The 19,360-nt window shown below is 43.0% G+C and overlaps 1 protein-coding gene across 1 annotated transcript; it reads right to left on the bottom strand.

Annotated features, from left to right (window-relative positions):
- Positions 1–6,669: 6,669 nt before the first annotated feature.
- LOC112194611 lies at positions 6,670–9,194 on the bottom strand. Its single transcript, XM_024334828.1, has 4 exons — positions 8,961–9,194; positions 8,591–8,847; positions 7,723–8,509; positions 6,670–7,611 (listed from the first exon to the last, which is right to left on the bottom strand). Exons 1-4 carry the CDS (start codon positions 9,192–9,194, stop codon positions 6,670–6,672), a joined length of 2,220 nt encoding a protein of 739 aa, XP_024190596.1.
- Positions 9,195–19,360: the final 10,166 nt, after the last annotated feature.

Raw genomic sequence — 19,360 nt, 5'->3', positions numbered from 1 at the left:
GAGCGGTTACCTCCTTGAAGACCGTTCCGTTACCCACGCGTCTTTAATTTTCCTTCATTTCCGAGATCAGAGCATTCAATTTTTATTGATGGCTCTATTGATGGCGTTGAATCAACTTCAACTGTCCATCAAAGGGCTGAGGCCACTGAGGTTGGCCCTATAAATATTTGCACTTGGGGGAGCGAAGATACGCGCAACCATGGCTTACCCAGAAATAACCTTGCAAGCCCTACTTCTCTTCCTTCTTTTCCTGAAATCTTCCCCCCATGAAATCACCTCTAGCCTCTGAATCTTAAGCCTTATGGTGAAATCTCAGTTTCTAGGTAAGCCTTATGGCTTAAACTTAGGTCCGCCGCGTGTCTTTGGTCACCTGTTTCAGTTAGGCTGAAGAACACGCGGCGATCCTAACATGGGATACCGCATTCCGAGGAGTCTCCCTCCTTTGGTTCCCTTGCGCGGAGCAAACCGAAGAAAGGTGGGAGGCCACCAAAGGCCGTACGCTCTTCTTCGGCGCCCTACCTCCTGGACTTAGCGGATCGATCTTCCGTTTTATCCAGAAGGGAGATGGGGCAACTAGGCTAAGCTCTCCTCTGGTGACCGCTATCAGCCCAAAGGATGGACGACATGAAAGGTTGGGATAAATATTTTCTTCCCTCTCGTTACAGTACAAATGATAGCAGCTGCAGCCAAGGTTCAGGGAGGGTGAAGAGAGGAAGAGTATGAGTGATCATCTCACTGCCCCCTCCTGACAGAAAACCCAGAGGATCCAGAAGCTCTTAGAAGATCTGAAATCCTATGATTTTCAGCCACTTTTGGCTTTATAATTTGCAAATGTAATTTTTCGCAAATGTCTTGTATTGCTTTTGGCGCAAAGCCACTTTATGAATACAACCACTTTCTGTTGCTATTTTCAATCTCCTATTATATAATAAAGCCTCTGGTATAGGCCTTGGTACACATACTTCTTAACCTTGAAAATGGAAATTAATTCTGCAAAATTAAGGGTCGCGAAAACAGAGCCCATATGCATAGAGGGTTGCCCTCCCAGTCTTACTAGGTGAAGCGAATACATGAGAATGGGGTCACTGAGTAGGCCTAAATGCAAGGGAGGACGCGAACAAAGTAAGACTATGTTTGTCCCCCAGTCCCAGAAATAGGTGTATCTGGTGGGTCTTTGAACTCCCAAAAGCTTGGGTAATATTTCTTCAGAAAGCGACCATTGATTGGGTTCCGATGGAGTTCGTCATCCAAATCTTTAAGGTGAAAGGCCCCTCGATCCAGAATTATGTGAATCACAAAAGGTCCTTCCCAGCGCGGAGTCCACTTACCGCGGCTGGTCAACTTCTCGCCCAGCAGCAATACTGCTTTCCAAACGAGGTCGCCCTCCTTGTAACTGAGTCCGCGTGTTGTGGCGACCCGGAGACCGGAATACCACTACGTGACGCCTCCCCAAGGAACCCTACGCCCATAACACTTGGAGTAAGTGTTTTTGGGCCTAGAATTCCTCAAAGAGACAAGGCCTTTAGGTTGGACAACAAGATATCTATAAGCCCGAAACTCTTAGGCTTGTATAGTGGGCTTGGCTCGTAACCACAAGATTACGAACTACGCGAGGAAGAGGAAAGGAGGTGGTGTTGTGTTGAGTTTTAGAACCTATGTCAATTTTTAGTTCTTAGCCCAAGTTTGCATTAAGTTCATTGAATGGTAAGTTACATGAGTCTTCTAGGTCTAGCCCACTAGGACCTAAACTCAAATGGAGGTTCTAACCCTAGGGTTCCACTTTGGTGGTAAGCAATCACACACACATCATCAACCATATATAACGTTACAAAAATTTAACGAAATCAAACAAGCCAAATAAAATAAACTTTAAACAAAACAAATTTTGGCCTCCAAGGATTATCCTCAGTACCCAAGCTTCGACAACAACAGCCTGCAAAACAAACTAAAGTACGGGTTAGGCTCCTACATCCAGTCATTGCCCATGCCCGCCCCATATCTAAGTTTAAAAATATGATTTATCGTTTTGAGAAAAAGACCTAGATAAAAAACGGTTTGCGATTCCACATGATCGTCACCACGTAATTACAATCCCACGACAATTGATCATCTTTCACACTTCCATCACAATCGTCCATCTAGCCAATCACTTTATGGAATTCAATAATCACAAGGCTAGAGACAAAGGGGAGTATTCAATAATCAAAGGCATGGTGCACACTGCCCACCACCAGTGGCTCAAGGAGGAACTGACCTCTCCTTACATCTCCATCAATTGCCAACTGATAGGAGCATTTTAATGCAACGTTTTAATTGTTATTTCCTCATATTTACTTAGTTATTTCCTTAAATAAATCCTTCTTGTTTAGGAAAGTTTCCATATTTAGAAAGTTTCTATTTTTAGTAATTTTAATAAAAGTTTCTATTTTCTAGGTACCTTGGAATAAATGGAGCTGAAATGAGCTGAAATGAAGAAATAGACTTTTCCTGGTCCGACTAGGAATCCCAGTCAACGCAGGAATCCTGATGAGGCTAGGAAACCTGAAGGCATTAGGAGACAACATGATGACGTGGGAGATATTTTGGGAGATTAAATCTGATTTTTGCATGGAAAATCAAAGAGATTACGTGGAGAATATCAAGGGAGAATTTTAAGGAAAAAAAGATTCAAAACAAGTCCAGATTCGTTCCTTAATTCCCTCAAGATATGTTGGCTGAAATTAGAGAATAAAATTTGCATTTTGTCATGAAAATCAAGAGAAAATCAAGGGGAGGACATTAACGATAAAGCCATGGAGAGATTTAAGGGAGAAAAGGTCCAAAATGAGTCCGGATACATTGTCTAGGTTCATGCCTAGATATTTGGCCGAAAATGGTGAATAAAATCATATTAAATCTTGGGAAAATCAGCAATAATATATTTGAAAAGATTATGGATTTATTTTGGAGCTTTTTGATTGGTTGAGTGACATGGCAGAGCTGACATGGCATTAATTCATTGGTTGGAGTTGTGTGGTGGAACCAGAAAATTCCTTAGAAATTAAATTCATAAAGCCTTGCCTTCCCCTATATAAACCCCCCCTATGCTACACCACAAGACACACCTCTTCATTAAGAAAATTCTCTCCATAACGTCAAGCTTTCTCTCCATCCTCTAGTTTCAATTCTCTGCGTCTTCAAGCAAAGAGAAGAAGAGAAGAAGAAGCCATGAAGCCTCCTAGCCGCCATCATCCACCTTGTGTCGTGAAGCTTTGGAGCCTTGCTTTCAAGATCCAAGACCAACGTCTCAAGCTTTCCACCATTCATCCTTCATGGTGTAATTCTATCTTATTCCTTGTAACCTTTTTGGTTTTCTTTGTTTTGATTTCATATGAACTTGATTTCTAGTTGACATAAACGTTAATGGAAAAGTTTAAAGCCTATTTTTATGTTTTGAAATAAAGTTGTGATTTTTATATGTTGATTTAAATGTTGCTTATGTGAGATTGCTTGATTGATTTTGTTTTTCAGAAAACTTTTATATCTATGTGTTCTTTGGTGGCCAACTTAGGATATATGCATGTAATTGGAGCTAATTTAAGTAGTAAAGGCTTTGGACAAAAGTCGAAATCAATTAAGGAGGATTGCAAATAGGTGAACTTATTCATAACTAGGTTGTGCACTTTGGTTGACATCCTTTCTTTGTTCTTCATGCGTTGAATGTGTTCTTGATTAGCTAGCTTTCTAGACTATGATTGCATGTTCAATAGGATTGATTTAGGTGCTTTCACTTAGATTAATTATTCAAGGAAAGTAAAAAATGGGAAATCGTTTGCTTTCTAACGTTTCACATGGTCAACTTCTTTCTCATGACATAGAAGATCAACTATAGGAATTGTGATTGGATTTCATTCATATGATTGTGGATTTGATCCCTGTTCCTTGCATTCCACCCTTGTATATATATTTTTACCTTTCTTTTATTTTATTTATTTAATTTTCAATTTATTAATCCTAAACCCCCTTGTTTATGTTTACTTGTATATATTTTTATTCTTTGTTTTATTTTTGTAAATAATACTTTGTACCTATTTTAATTCTTTACTTGTTTTTGCAATTACAGGTGTACCCTCAATCTCCGGTTAGAACGATCCCTATTTATTCTATACTAACGATGACATTTCAGGGTTAAATTTTGCGCTTGCTTTTTAGCGCATCAATTTTTGGCGCCACATCAATCCAATCCACGCAAACCATTTCAAGTTGTAAAAATAGATAATTTCCAAAACATGCAAGAGGCCTCATATAAAACATAGTATATGCAAGAAAAGCAAAGATAGAGTTAAAGGCATCCCCTACCTAGAACTCGAGCTTTCTCTTGCAGCACTTGGCCTCAATGCAACCTTGTAGCAACCACCAACTTCACAAGATTCCACCACAGTATCGAGCCTAGATCAATAAGCGACGTTAATAACGATAAATTAGGCTAGCTATTCACTCTCAATACTCTCCGAAGAAAATATTTCCCTTAACCTAATTTCTAACTAATAACTAGACCATTTGGGTTCCAATAAGGAGTTTGTTGTTAGGAAGAGGGGGTAAGAACACTTTTTAAAAGACAAGTTGCTGAAAACTGAAAACAGAGTTTTAAAGGAGTTGTCAAGGGTCACGGAATTGTTCAAAATACTTGAGGTAAATTCTTGAGAAATTTTGAAAGAAGGACGGCTTGAAAACCAACTCAATAAGATTGAAATGGTTATTGAATTTCAAGTGAAACCAAACAAAGAGTAAAGGTTATAAAGGCTAAAGTAAAACAATGTGCAGATTCTTCCCAGAAATACCAGCTTCTGTACACCTTTTTCAAAAATTCATAACTAATTTTATAAAAATTATTTTGAGGTGATTCAAAATCTGGAATGTTCATCTATGTGTCTACTTTACTTCTCTAGAAGAAACTAATCCAAAATTCCGAGCTGTTTAGCACCAGTTTTGGAATAAATGCAACTGGGTCAGAATGTACCGAAAAGTGAAAATCTGCAGAAAGTTGCTCTTTTGCTCAAAGTTCTTTTGGTACCCAATATGGCCAGTCGAAGCTAACCCAACACACTTAAAAGGCATGTCTAATGCTCCTAATGATCTATAGCTCAGGTTACTTTCTAATACTATATTGGCAGGTGCTGTAGCTCGATGACATAATGCATTGAAACATGACATTTGGACAGCTACAAACAACAAATAACCTCTGAACCAAATACGATTCTAATACTCAAGGTGTAGCTATGACCTAACAGAACCCCTAGACATTAGAATGGATGAGAAATCAAAATTAAGGCAGCAAGATACCAACAACAGCAGTGACAAGTTCATAATCTTCAAGAATTTGTAATAACAACCAAAAATATATAGAGTTTTATGGAAAAGATGATACTCACCAAAGACTAATAAAAAAGGTGAATTTTTCTTGAGGGTTTCAACAGGAAAAAGAGCTGAGGGAGCTGATTGGATCAAGTCCAGCCACAGTCCAAGAAGTTCGCTCAATCTCGAACATGCAGAGTCCAACATAAACTTCTCAATATGTGGAATAGTTGTGTTGAACGTATTGAGTCTTACCAAGTGTTTGTATCAGTCTCAAGTAAGATGTAAGGGATTCGGGTAGAGCAAGAGAGGAAATTCAAGCAGAAATCCGGAACAGGCTCGCTTCCGAACAGCTTTTGCTTCAAGGGGTGTACAGGTCTCAAATCGACTCCGATGGAGCTGAAATTTGGAGGCTGGATAGAGGAGACATAGGCGAACAACTTTGTTGAAGATCAGAGGTCCCTAACTAGGATTTTCGAGGCATGAAAACACACTGTTATGCCCAGCAAAGAGAGAAAAAGGCCGAGAAAGGAAGAGTGGACATCGACCTCTGGTTTGGGACTCTCCCTTTTGAAGGTCTGGAGTGATATTCTTGGAGGAGTTGCCATATGCATGCTGGCAACGTGAAAGGGAGGAGCTGAACGAGGTTTACTTTCCCTCTGCCCAATTTGACGAGAACGTGAAAGGGAAGGACTTGGGCTTTGCGTCGGTAGAAGCAAGCTCAATGTGTGGCCAGAAAAGGGTTTGGATCAGCTAAGGCATGTGATAGAAAAAAAAGGGTGTAAAAACCAATATGATGGGGAAATCAAAGTTGAACAAATCAATAAAAGAAAACTCAAGAATTAAAAATGTTGGCAAGACTAAATAAGAATTGGGCCTTACCAAACTTGTATGCAGATAGAAAAATGGCAAGGTAAGTTTGGTCGGAATTTTGCTTGAGTTTGAAAAATATAAGGAGTAAATAAATTATGCTTTTGAAAGTCGGTGAGATGGTTGATGAGTAAGCATTGGGTAAGGCAAGGAGGGATTCAACCAACGGGTAAGGAATAAGGTAAAACGAGAAATAGTAAACGCACGCACAAGTATATTTCAAAATTATGCAAAGATGTCATTATGAGCTACAAGGAACATATTGGATCGAGGGAGATGTTCGGGTCAAAGGTCGACTAACATATTGGGCTAGGTTCACTAGCATACACATCTGTTGGGTTTTCAAAGTAAATTTTGGACTCTATCCTTATGCTATTCTTAGGCCCAAGGCCGAAGCCCAAACTATTTCCAAAAGTCTTAGGCCAAACAAAGGTCAAGAAAAATTATCCCGTCAAAAAGTGATGTTCAGAATTTCACGGGGTCTACACGTGTCCTCTTATCATAGGCGCGAGCGATGTGCTGCTTTTCTAGTACTAAGTTGTCCAAGGCCGCCAGACACTGCTCGCTTAAGTCCTCATGTTCTTGCCACATTACCTGGACATAATCTTCGCCAATCAAATGATGTTGATCCTGGACGCGCAGAGATTGAACATTGATCTCCAAAGGTAGAACTGCATCATGGCCAAACATCATAGCATAGGGTGTGGTGGTAGTAGGGTTCCTCTTGGAAGTGTGATAAGCCCAAAGTGTCTCATACAGTGTTTCATGCCATTGGCGAGGATTCTCTGTGAGCATCTTCGTCAGCAAAGTGATCATAATCTTGTTACTGGCCTCTGCTTGGGCCATTGGATTGAGCATAGTAAGAAGTAGAATGAATAAACTGGATACCCAAGTCAGCGATGAGCTCTTGCATATCGCGCCCCATAAACGCTGCCCCCCTGTTTGAAACCAGCACTTCCAAAATGCCAAACCTGCAAATAATATGATTGAAAATAAATTGGCGTATCGTGGCGCAGAAGCCTCTTTCAAAGGCTTAGCTTCTACCCATTTGGTGAAGAAATTGGTAGCGACGATGATGAACTTATGCTGGAGAGACGAATGAGGATGAATCATTCCAATCAGATCCAATGCCCAGCCTCGTGCAGGCCATGGCTTAATAATAGGCTGCATGGGAATATTGGGAATGTGCTGGACTGGTCCATGTGCCTGGCGATCTTGGCACCCTTTCGCGAACACGATGCAGTCCTTCAAAATACTAGGCCAATAATACCCATGTCGTCTGATCAGCCAGCGTATTTTTGGGCCCGCTTGATGGGCTCCACACACACCTGCATGAGCTTCTTGCATTAGTCGCTTTGCTTTACGGCCATACACACACCTGAAATCGATGCCGTCCTTGCCGCGCCACTGCAACACATCATTCTTGAGAAAATAATTAAGTCCGAGGAAGCATATCTTCCTATCGGTGGCGGCATCCCCCTGCTTGAGGTATGCAATCAGAGGGGCACGCTAGTCTACATTGATAGGATCCAACACAACCACAGTTGGCTCGTTGGGTGGGTCAGGTCTCGTGAGCCATGAGGGCAGAGTGCGGCACTCGACTTTCAAGATCCGCTCGCGAACACCATATTTTAAAGTTATCCCTATAGCCAGTTGAGCTAGTTCATTGGCGACAAAGTTATGCTCGCGAGGAATGTGATCTAAGTCCACATCATCAAATTGGTCTAGGAGCTCAAGCGCACGATCCAAGTATGGTGTAAGCAAGTAGCTCGTGCACCGAAACTTATCGCAAAGCTGATTGATCACGAGCAAATAGTCTTCGCGGACCTGAATGTCTCTAATACCTAGTTCCAGCAATACCTCTAGGCTTATAATGAGGGCCTCATACTCTGCTTGGTAATTAGTGCACCAGAACTCTAACTGGAAAGAATAGGAGAAATGATAGCCAGCTGGGTTCTCCAAAACAACCCCTACGCCTGCCAGTGTATCCGTTCTTAAGCCGTCAAAATATAACACCCAGGGTTGGAGTGAGACTGTGGCTTGATACAGCGCGGCGTATTCTGTTAAGGACGCCAAATCCTGGTGATCTATTGGTTCAACCGCAACCTCTAAATCTCTCACTGCGGGGACGTCCAGCATAGGGTGATGTGCCAAAAAGTCTACTATGGTCTGCCCCTTTACTGCTTTCTGTGGGACATACTGTAGCAAAAATTCTGACAAGACGAGCACCCACTTGCCAATGTGACCTCGCAGGATAGGCCGCGATAGCATATAATTGACTAGATCAGTTTGAGCGATGATGCAACTAGTAAAGGACAACATGTAATGCCGCAACTTGCATGCTTAAAAGTATAATGTAAGACACAGCTTTTCCATTGGAGCGTACCTAGTTTCGCAATCTGTGAGTGTCCTACTGAGGTAAAAGATGGCATGTTCTACACCCTTATCATCATCCTGAGCGAGTAGACTACTAATGGAAGCCTCAGCTGCTGAAATATACAACTTTAATGGGAATCCGGCTCTGGGAGGAACAAGCACTGGTGGGCTCGCTAAATAGGCCTTGATTTTGTCGAAAGCCTCTTGATGTTTAGGCTCCCAAACAAACTCATTCTGTCCTTTCAACTTCAGCAGTAGGGAAAAAGGCTGGATTTTTCCGGCGAAGTTAGAGATGAATCTGAGCAAAAAGTTGATCTTGCCCAGCAACCGCTGTAGCTCTTTCTTCTTTCGCAGGGAGACGCGTTGATAACCGCGTTTACCTTATCCTCAGGGACCTCTATGCCCCTTTGATGGACAATGAACCCCAGGAAATCGCCTGCCTGGACGCCGAAAACGCACTTGGCAGGATTCATCTTGAGCTTGTGTAGCCGCATGCGCTTGAAAACCTTTCTGAGATCCTCAATGTGGTCCCCTTGCTTCTTAGACTTCACGACCACGTCATCAATGTAAACCTCTAAGATTTTCCCGAGTATGTCATGGAAGATCAGGTTCATAGCTCGCTAATAGGTGGCCCCATAATTCTTCAGTCCAAAGGGCATGACCACATATTCGAAAACTCCCGCGAACCCTGGGCAACGAAACGTGGTCTTGTGTCTATCCTCCTCTGCTACCGGAATCTGGTGATACCTTGCAGTTCCGTCCATGAAGGACAAAAGTTCATGCCCTGCAACTGGATCTGCCAACATGTCCGCGACCGGCATAGGGTAGACGTTTTTAGTGGTAGCCAAATTAAGGTCTCTGTAATCCACGCAGACCCTCATTTTGCCATTTTTCTTGCGAATAGGCACTATATTGGATAGCCACTTATTGTACTTGGCCACCCTGATGATGCCGGATTTATGCATTTTTTCGACCTCCTCTTTGACCAAAACTTAGGTTTCCGAGTTCATTCATCGCGGCTCTTGCTTCACAGGCCTCTTATCAGTAGCGTTGGCAACTGATGGCATACCAAGTCTGGTGATAAGCCTGGCATGTCTTCGTATTTTTTCGCGAAGCAGTCTTTGTATTCCAGTAATAAGGTAATGAGCCTCTGCTTCTCGCTAGGCTCTAAATAAGCGTCGATAGCCACTTCCATGGGCATATAAATTGTTCTCAGGTTGACCTTCTCAGTAGGATCCCTAACATTTGGAGGCGTGTCATACAATGCCGCTGGGGCAAGTTGAATCTCCTCTTCTTCCTCTTCATGGTCAGAGAACTCCTCGTTAACAATTTCAAAGGTCGCGACTCGATCATAGGCCTCTGTTTCTACCAAGTACGAAGATAGTCGTTCGTACAGAGAATGGAAGGCCTCTATCCCTTCCTCTGGGAGGTCATAATCCATTAATTATTCAATGTATTGGGCACAACGTGGCCAGGCCTTTCCAGGTCTTCTTTCGCGAGCATGAGCCTCCACTGTGCCAATTCAGAGGCGGTCACCCCTGTGGGGCAGCCCTTATTGTCGATGCCACTGACCTGTAATGGAGTGATTGGCTCCAAGTAGTACTTGGCATCTGCATAATTGGCAAAAACAGGGAATGGGCGAGGATCAACCTTAATCACCTCAGCCTTGTCAGTACCCTGTTCCACATAATCAGTTCCTGGTGGAGAGTATACGGAACACAATAGCTCCAGTGAATCCAGTCTCGGCCTAGAATGGCGTTGTAGGCTGCATAGCAATCTGTCACAAAGAAAGCATAAACCCCCTCTGCGAAACCGACCTTGATGCGCAGGAACAGTAGGCCTAATGTCTTCGTTACAGTTCCCTTGAAGTTTAAGCGTGAGGGACGTGGACTGGATCTTCTCTTTCTTGATTCCTAACAGCTGCATGGTTCTTGTAGTAATGACATTGACTGCGGCTCCAGTATCTACCATGATTTGCTAACCTTGGTTCCGCCAATCTCTGCCATGATATACAAAGGCCACATGTGCTGGACCATAGCAAGTGTTGGTCTTGTAAAGCTCATGAAGAATCCCTTGCTATTAGCCTTTTCAGTCTCAAGGAACACTGTTTCTTCTACAGGTGTTGTTGCTGCTGAGCTAATCTACAGAGGTTGTTCGCTACCTTCCACAACTTCTACACATTCCTGCGCGACGACTGGAAGAACATATTTCACGGGAAGCACATAAACCATGTTGCAGGAGGTGTTAACCACTTCTGTCTCGTCCATGTCATCTTCAAGGTTGAGCTTGGGTTTATCAACTGGGATTTCAGTGTTAAACTGTCTAGCCACCAAAGCAACCAAGGACTCTTCCGCAGGGCCCTTCACCTCATCCTACTTGTGTTCTTGTATCGCGGCGACCTGCCTTGGTGGGTCTGGCCTCTGTTCCTCTGTTGGGACCTCTTTTGGGGCCGTGACCACCACGCTCTAAACTTTCTTACGCCTCCATTATAAGGATTCTAAAATTTTGTCCTTGCCCCCCAGTCTCTCAAAAACTGAGGGTTTGGCATCAGGCTTTTCGCAAAACAACCTGCATCGGACACTTGGTCGCCCAGTTGGCGAACTTTCCTTCCTAGCTGGCGGTGGTGTCCTTTCTTTAGTGATCCTGCAGAAAACACTAGGCTTGGACGCTCCTGACGCCAAGCTTACTTGCTTTTGAAAGCTATGGGGAGTCACCAAAGGCTTAGAGGCTAGAGCTTCCATCTTCTTCTGATATTGCTCAAGAGACTTGACCAATTGCGAAGGCTTGATCAGGCCTTGATCTAGAGCCTCTAATGTTCGCTTGGCTTCTCCAAACCTGCGTTGCAACTTCCTCTTCTTAGAAGGGCTGATCTCTACCGCCTTCCTTTTTTCTCTGGTATACCATTTTCCCTCCTTAATAGAGGGGGTTGAAGAAGGCGGTATATAGGGTTTGGTCAAGATATCTTTGCGCTCGTTCCCAGCCTTCCCATCTTGTTTCTGTTCGGCCGCGGGCGCTTTCAATATTCTAAACAAGTTGGAATCCTTTGGGGATGGCGGTGACTCTATCCTGTCTCTTGCTCTTGGGCTAGAAGGTTGATAATTTCGAGATGGCGAAACCTACTTGATTGGCGGGAAGGAGCCAAAACGAAATGTCTGTTCGACCTCTTCATGTGACACTTGGATGCCACATTCCTCTTTGCATTGCGAGCATAGGACTACTGGTGAGGCCTCGCTGACAGGTCTGGCCTTCTTCTTTGCTGGGACCTAGTCCTCCTCATTGCTCTCTTCTTGACCCCTGGTGATCAAGTCAAGGGTTGACTTCCTCTGGCTCTTCTTGGTCCAAGACACATCAACCATATTGACCCCGGTGTCAGGGAAGGGGTTCAAATCTTTCAATGCTGCTGTGGTCGCTGGAGCTTCCACCTACAGACTACCATTATTGAGCCATACCTGGATCTGGTGACAGGACCCACCCCGAATTCCACCCTGGAATCCGAAGTGGCCTTGTGGGACCCACTTTTAAAGGAGATTTACCAAAAATTTCGGCATAACCTCCCTTAAAAATGGATAACCCAAAATCCTGCGGAAAACCAAAATTCACTTCTAATAAATCCAACCACAACACCTGGAGCCACCCTGCTCCCAAATTCAACCAATCCCATCTCAAAGCTAACAACATCATACATAACCTCCGAAAGGTACAAGTTACTACAATCACCAAAGTTAGGTCATAGACCTCTAATATAATTCATATAAGTTTTGGTCACATATCCCTTAGTAATCAGAGCATTCTAGGAATATAAGTTTAACATAGAGTACAGTAGGCTAAATAAATAACCTACAAAATATGATGACGGAAGCGGATGCGGTCACTATGGCTCACTTCAGAACGCCGAGCAGCAACACTGAAAACTGGGCATTTGAAACCGAAGGGCCCAGGGGAAAGTACATAAAAACGTTAGCGTGAGTGGACAAAAATAAAAGATTTTAAACCAAATGGATTTTATACTTTCCCATATTTATTTCTTTAAAATTCTCGATGTGCGATGATTAACAAAATAAAATAAGAGGAGTTCCGCTCTTGAAAGCCGACTAGCCCCGCTAGTCACAAACGAATAAAAGAAAAGGTTGAAACTCCGATACTCAAAGAAATAGAACCAGCCCCGCTGGCTAAAATAAATCGGACTAGCCCCGCTAGTCGAAAATAGTATAAAGAGTAGGGGAAGACGATAGCCATACGAGTGAGCCACCCAGGCTCGGGTGATAGCCTCCCAGGCCAAAATACTCCCATTACTCTCGTAATATACCCTTCCGCCACTAAGTGTAGCGATAGAATACTGGGCTTTAGAATTACTGTCACAGAGATAGTAATCAGCGCCACAAAGGCGGAGGGCTTCGGTGATCCCATCACCTCGCCACAAAGGCGGAAGATCAATGCTAGCAATGATAGTAGTCACCCTAAGTATGGCATAAGAAACCCGAAAACCAAGTAAAACCACAAATACATAAAGCTTCCCCATATCCCGTAAAAGAATTTCCCATGACGTGTCCCACACGCCAAGATAATCTAAAGTTCGAAATAAATAGGAGATAAATAAGTATAAAGATTTACTCCATCGAAATCTCATTAAAAATCACAAATCACCGAATATAAATAAAATGTAAATAGTATAAATCCGGAAATCCCATCAGAGATAAATAAATAAAGGAAAATAAGCATAATCCAATGACGTGACCCCGCACGCCATAAAACCTTCAAATATTCAAATAACCAAACCCTTCCTGAAATTAACCATATACTCTGGAAATTAATGCTATAAACAAATTATAAGCTCGGAACCAATTAAATAAATGCATGCATCATTCTTTGAAAAATAAAAGTCCACTCACAATATATGCTCAATCCTGACGTCGCTCGGTATTTTCCTCTCGTCCTATACGAATAACATTCATAAATATATATAATTCATAGGACGGAATTTTAACTTTACGATATTTATAATTGGAAATTCAAAACATCCCTCTTCCTAAAATCCGACTCCTCAACACTCTACAACATCCATCCATAATACTCCAACATTAATCTTTCATCGATGTAATATTTAAAGTGAACTCGAAAGGAATTCGACGATCGAATTCGCGAAAATCAATAATTAATCAATTAAACTCAATTCGTAATTCCTCCGATTTCCACCAAACTTCTTGCATTACATTCTACAATCATTATAGGGTATATGGGATTAAAACTACAATTAAATCGCAGCTCTACACGCCACCATGCGCCGCCTACAGTGGCGGCGTGTGGGGTCCACGCGCCGGCAACCACTACCTCCGATGACCACCAAATTCCGGCACTTGCATCTACACAACAGGCCCAACAATTTTCCCAACTACAACATAATCCAATTTTACCTCGGAGTGGCCGAATCAAACCGGTGAAGAAATGCCCCGAAACCTCAAGAACCCTAGAAATGAGAAATCGTTAATTCGACCTCTACAATGCAAATTGGAAAGAACTACCTTGGGGGAAATGATCTCCATCAAAAACCGAACCTTCGATGCTAACCTGGTGGTCGGAGGTGGCCGGAATGGCCGGAAATCGGCGAAATCCCAAAACTGCAACCGGAGCAATCCTTGCTTCGATCCGGACTTTCACGGCCAAAACTCCAAAATCCTAGGTCACTAGTGTCAAGAGCGGGTTGAGGCGCTCTTGTGGTGATCGGTTGCACGCCGGTTGGTGGCCGGAAAGTGAAGAATCGAAGGGAAGAGGAGAACCCGAAGGAAAAGGGAGAAGAGTCGGGGGAGAGGAGAGAGAAAGAGGGGTGGGTTTCCGGTTTTGGAAACCTACCCGGGTAACTTTCTATATTTATCTAAATTTTATCATGAATAGTAACTTCCGTATTTCACTCATAACTTTTTCATACGAACTCCGATTTTTACGTACTACATATGCACGCGCTCGGTTTAACGTCCTCTACAACTTTCATGAAGGAAATTTTCTCAAATTATTAACTCATAAAAAGTCAATTTTTTAACCACCCCCTTAAACGTTAAAATTATAACCGCGAACGGTAACCATAAAGAATTTCATGTAACTCAGTAAAAAGGGTATATCAGATGTGGGGTGTAACATCTGGTCCTTCAGCTTTACACAATCAGCCGTGTTATGATTCCACAAATTATGGAACTTGCAATACTTTTTCCCTTTCAGCTGTTCTGGTTTAGGGAAGGGTCCAAAGTCTGTCTTCACCATCTTCGCGGTTATCATCTCATCTAAAATCTCATGTGCCTTATTGGCATCGTATGTATACGTCGCGAACTCAGGTTTGATGAAGGCTACGGACTTGAGCTTGACTGGTTCCTTAGTTATTTTCAACTGCTTCAAGGCCGAGTTCTTTCTTCCTGTCAGCTCAAAAGCCTAGATATCATTCTCCTCTTCTTCATCTTCGTCCTGGAAAACTTCTTCACCTTGATAAAAGGGATCATAGCTGACTGGCTGGTAGCTCAGGGCAGCCATTGTACGGTGTTTTCCGGGCACTTATGTTCCTTTAGACGTGTTCTTTCTAGCGTCAGTTTCCCTGAGGAGATGCTCAAACCTACCTTTGTGATAAGCTATCCCATTGACTGGATCATGCTGCCATGTTGCTTCTTTCACTGGCGTAGCTCCAAGCCCTTGATTGCCAACTTAACTTCTCTTTCTAGCAGAACCATGTTCAACTTAGCCTTTTGAATCTGGAATCTTTGAAGATATGCAACAGAAGACTCCATAGGCTGTTGAGCCATCTAGGTAAGGGAAGCTAGATCCACTTCAGGTTCTATTGCTCCGAAGGTTTCCCGGAAGAGGCTTTTCCATCACTGGCCAATTTGCAATTGATCCTGGCCAGAGCTTGGAGAACCACGTGAAGGCAGCTCCAGACAGAGAAGTACCAAAGATTTTGCACTTGAGGCTGTCATCATTCTAGTACTGGCCGCATTATACCATGAACCTGGCTAGGTGAGTTGCCGCGTTCTCAGTATCTTCCCCTGAAAAGGTAGAAAATATAATATTCATATAACTCCTAGGGAAAGACGCGAGCATTATATGTGGCGAGAAGGGCCCTTCATACACTTCATCTTGGTGGGCCCTAGGGTTAGCCAACCTGATCATCTCGTCAACCTCTTCGCATCTCACGTAGTCTGGGCCAGGAAGAGGAGGTGTTGCCATAGCCTGGCAAGCGGTTTGCACAGGTATAGCTTGGCTAGCAGTCGCTATTCCTTCCTCAAGGCGAATGGTACGGGGCATGGTGGACTGTTGAAGAGTAAAAGCTGGGGTGGTCACATCTTTTGCCAAAGCTGTTATCTTGATTGGATTACCCGCCTGATCAATGCCATAGTAATTCCCTGGAAGCTCTTGGTAGACATTCTCTGCTCCATTGCTATCATATTGAGTAAACACGACAGGATCAACATGAGTGCCCTCACCGAATTTCAGAGTTCTGATTTTCTGCGCGGCCGGTGGAGTGGTCTTGTCTTTGGCACCAATCACTAAGGCTTTTTCTTTACTCTTCGCTAATGGGGCAGTAGCGCTGCAGAAGGTGTAGCGATGCTGCTGCTAGCCTTCTCCCGAGCATTCGGTGGCATATATTTGACAAATCCAAAAGGTTGGCCAAGCGAACCAAGGATGGCATTGGGATCTCCCAACGCTTTATTCAGAACTTCTTTAGCCTGGTCCAGCTCAACTTTATGCATGGCAACTTTGGTCTCGAGATTAGACCCCTCATTACGGATGACCGCAATGTCAGCAGAGATGTGCTTGCTCTGGGCGGCCTGACCGTTTATCATAACCACGAGCTCCTTTTGGTTCTCTTGGTTTTGCAGGGTCATGTCGGCCAGCTGCTCCCGGGTCTGTCGCGACCCTTGTTGGAGAATTCAGACCGACTTCCAAAGCTCATCCATCTTCTTTTGCTCTGTCGCCAGGACCCTTCTCGTTCTCTCGTTGTACAAAGTTGAATTCTGCAGAAAGATAGCAAGCCGCTCCTCTATGCTCGCATTCTCTGGGACAAGAATAGGCACAAGAACATCTGTTATTACTTCATCTTCCACCACTTGAGTGATGTCGGAAGCATTGCCAGCGTCGTTAGGATGAATGGCAGGCATATCATTGCCTTCAGTGCTGGGCGGGTGATTTCCTCCTTGTTCAGTTGTCATGTCGATCAACGGTGGTTGGAGAGAAAATCTCTGGATTATTTGTTCGTCAGAAAGACCACGACAGTTTGCACGAGAGTGTGGCCTGTAGCTGGAGGTCTTGTGTTTCGGACAGTTAACGTAAACCTTTTTATAGGGGTTCGCAGTTGACTTCCTAATGGTGGCGATTGCGAAGAAACGCTATGCTAGTCCCATTGGGCGTGCCAAAATGTTTAGCTCCAAAACAGTCTTGTTGCAAACAGTCTCTTTTGAGCGTGCGCAAGCGGGCCAGCACAGTGGGGTGCAGTCGTCGAGGAGTCCATTGACCTAACTTCTTCTCAAACGTTGTGGACGAGGAGAGCACCAACCTCGTCGCCAGGTTCTTTTCTCTGCCTTTTGGAAAAGGACTTCTTGCCTTACGGATAAGGGCTTGTGTTGTGATCTCTTGCATCACCGAGTCGATATTTAACGTTGTAGGTTAAGCAGAGCAATCACTGAGAAGTAGGAGAAAGCACGGGATTTGCTAAAGCGTGACTTTAGCTTCGCTAGGTTGCGAGGGCGTTATCCTTGCTTTGCTGGTTTGCAACTAGATTGTAGGTAGGTTTGCTCCAAATAGGCTTTGATAATCTGAGAGATTGATTGATTGAAGAGTTGTTTCTTTTTTTTCCGTCCTTGAAACCTTTTATTTATACCCTAGGGTTTTGACTGTTTCTTGCCACAAAAGGATTATTGATTGAAGTTTCCTAATCAATCTTCGCTACGTGATTCCAATAAGGGCTCATTTTCCTTATGGAATGGGAGAAGCTATAACCCAAACCCAAATAGACTTAATTTTGGGCTACGGATATCGGCCCGCTATGTTAAATCCCCTAAAGGAATCTTGTCAAAATTACTTTTGGGCTCAAACAGGTAGGTACTGGAAAACCAGTGAGAGCAATTGGCTTGACAAGGAGTGTTGAAGACGCCATGGCAGACAGAGCAGAGAGATACATTTTCCAACAGTACTTTGAATTGAATTCAAAATTAATGAAACTATAATATCAGAGAACTAGTGAGAAGAGCACCAAAGCAATGCATCTTAGAGGTTTTGTGATTCCACATGGCCAACATGCCCAGAGAAGCAAAGAACTTCAATAAGAAGCTCATACCTTCCAAATAGCCATACTGAAGAATAATTGATGATTGGTTAAAAGTTTAATGAGCTAGATGGTTCTAGGCCAGGTGAGAGAAAAAAATAAGCATCATGTGTCCGTAAAATGTTTTCTTTTTCTATTCATACCAGTGTCACATTACGACCTAATATACTTGATGTTCCACAAAAACTCATGTAAATGTAAACAAAACTCCTTCATATTGGCATAAATCACGAAACCCATCCAAAAGCCAAAATGGCCGTCCTATATATTCAGTCAATTGTTCAATAGAACTATATGTATATACGAAAATGTTCACGTGGTCAGTTATTAACCAAGAAAATAATGCTCAACCACCATTGGATGTAAATCCATTGGCAGAGAGAATTATTATTAAGTTGAAGTGTTTTGTTTTCCACCCTTGGGATGTAAATCTAAGGATTATTGAACATAAATTCTTTGGTTAGCAATTGACCAGGTGAGCACCACTGTATGTATATAAAAGGAGGTTGAGGTTGGAATCTACCAGTAGAAGAAAATGCACGGATCCGTAAGTAGTTTTTGTTTTTATTTCTATTTACAAACTAAATGATCATTCTCAGTAAGTAGTTTACTTAGACATAACAAAAACATGATATAACATAATAGTTACTAGCATCGGAACACTGAAATCAATCAGTGCAAAATCAAAACTTAATTATTTATAGATTCAAAATTAAAGTTCAAACCCGAAGTTCTAGAGAATTAGAGTAATATTGACAAAAACCCGCAATATTACACAGAACTTGAGTAAATTCTGTATACTGAATTAAACAAATATAACAAAACTGGGATCAAAACTAACCTTTGGATGTTACCACTTCAGCCGATGATCTTGCACAATTAAGATGTTCTCCTAATCCATTCCATCCTTGTTACTTCCATCTCTCCACCACATTGCTATTATTTTAATGGGCTAAATACCAAGGTTCTAAAAATCGGCCTAGGGCGTCGAGTCACCGTTCCGATTATAGGCTAGGCGATGGCTGTAGGCGTTTGGCTCCTTGGCGGCCGCCTAGTCGGTCTAGGCGGAGTTTAGGCGGTCTAGGCGGAGCTGCTCGGTGCTGGGAGCTGGAATATATATATATATATATATATATATGTATATATATATATATATATAAATTTTTTTCAATTCCTCAAGTTGCAGGTGACGGCGGCGGCGAGGGAGGTGGGGTTTTTGAAGCGGAGGGCGTCGCGGTAAAGGCAGAGGTGGAGTTGAAGTGAGAGAGAGTCCAGGTCGGGTTTGGAGGCTTCAGAGACGGATTCGGGTTGGGACTTGAGAGAGGAAGGGGACGGAGGTGGGGAAGAGGAGGAGGGTTGGGACTTGAGAGAGGAAGGGGGCGGAGATGGGGAAGAGGAGAAGAGTGAAGGTGAGGGAAAAGGAGGTAGCTTTCTTTCTTGTTCTCCATTTTTTGGTAGCGTGAAGAGAGAGACAGAGAGTTC

Source organism: Rosa chinensis, chromosome 3, assembly GCF_002994745.2.
Source record: "Rosa chinensis cultivar Old Blush chromosome 3, RchiOBHm-V2, whole genome shotgun sequence".
In the NCBI taxonomy this organism is placed as follows: domain Eukaryota; kingdom Viridiplantae; phylum Streptophyta; class Magnoliopsida; order Rosales; family Rosaceae; genus Rosa; species Rosa chinensis.
This window is presented reverse-complemented; position numbering and strand designations above follow the sequence as displayed.

Excerpts from the sequence above, each read along its gene's own strand:
- LOC112194611 (XM_024334828.1), bottom strand. The coding sequence starts at position 9,194 with ATGAACCTGATCTTCCATGACATACTCGGGAAAATCTTAGAGGTTTAC. Across the intron at positions 8,848-8,960 it reads TAGAGGTCCCTGAGGATAAG|CCTTTTTCCCTACTGCTGAA; the intron begins GTAAACGCGGTT and ends GGAAAAATCCAG. Across the intron at positions 8,510-8,590 it reads CTCACAGATTGCGAAACTAG|TTGCATCATCGCTCAAACTG; the intron begins GTACGCTCCAAT and ends GTCCTTTACTAG.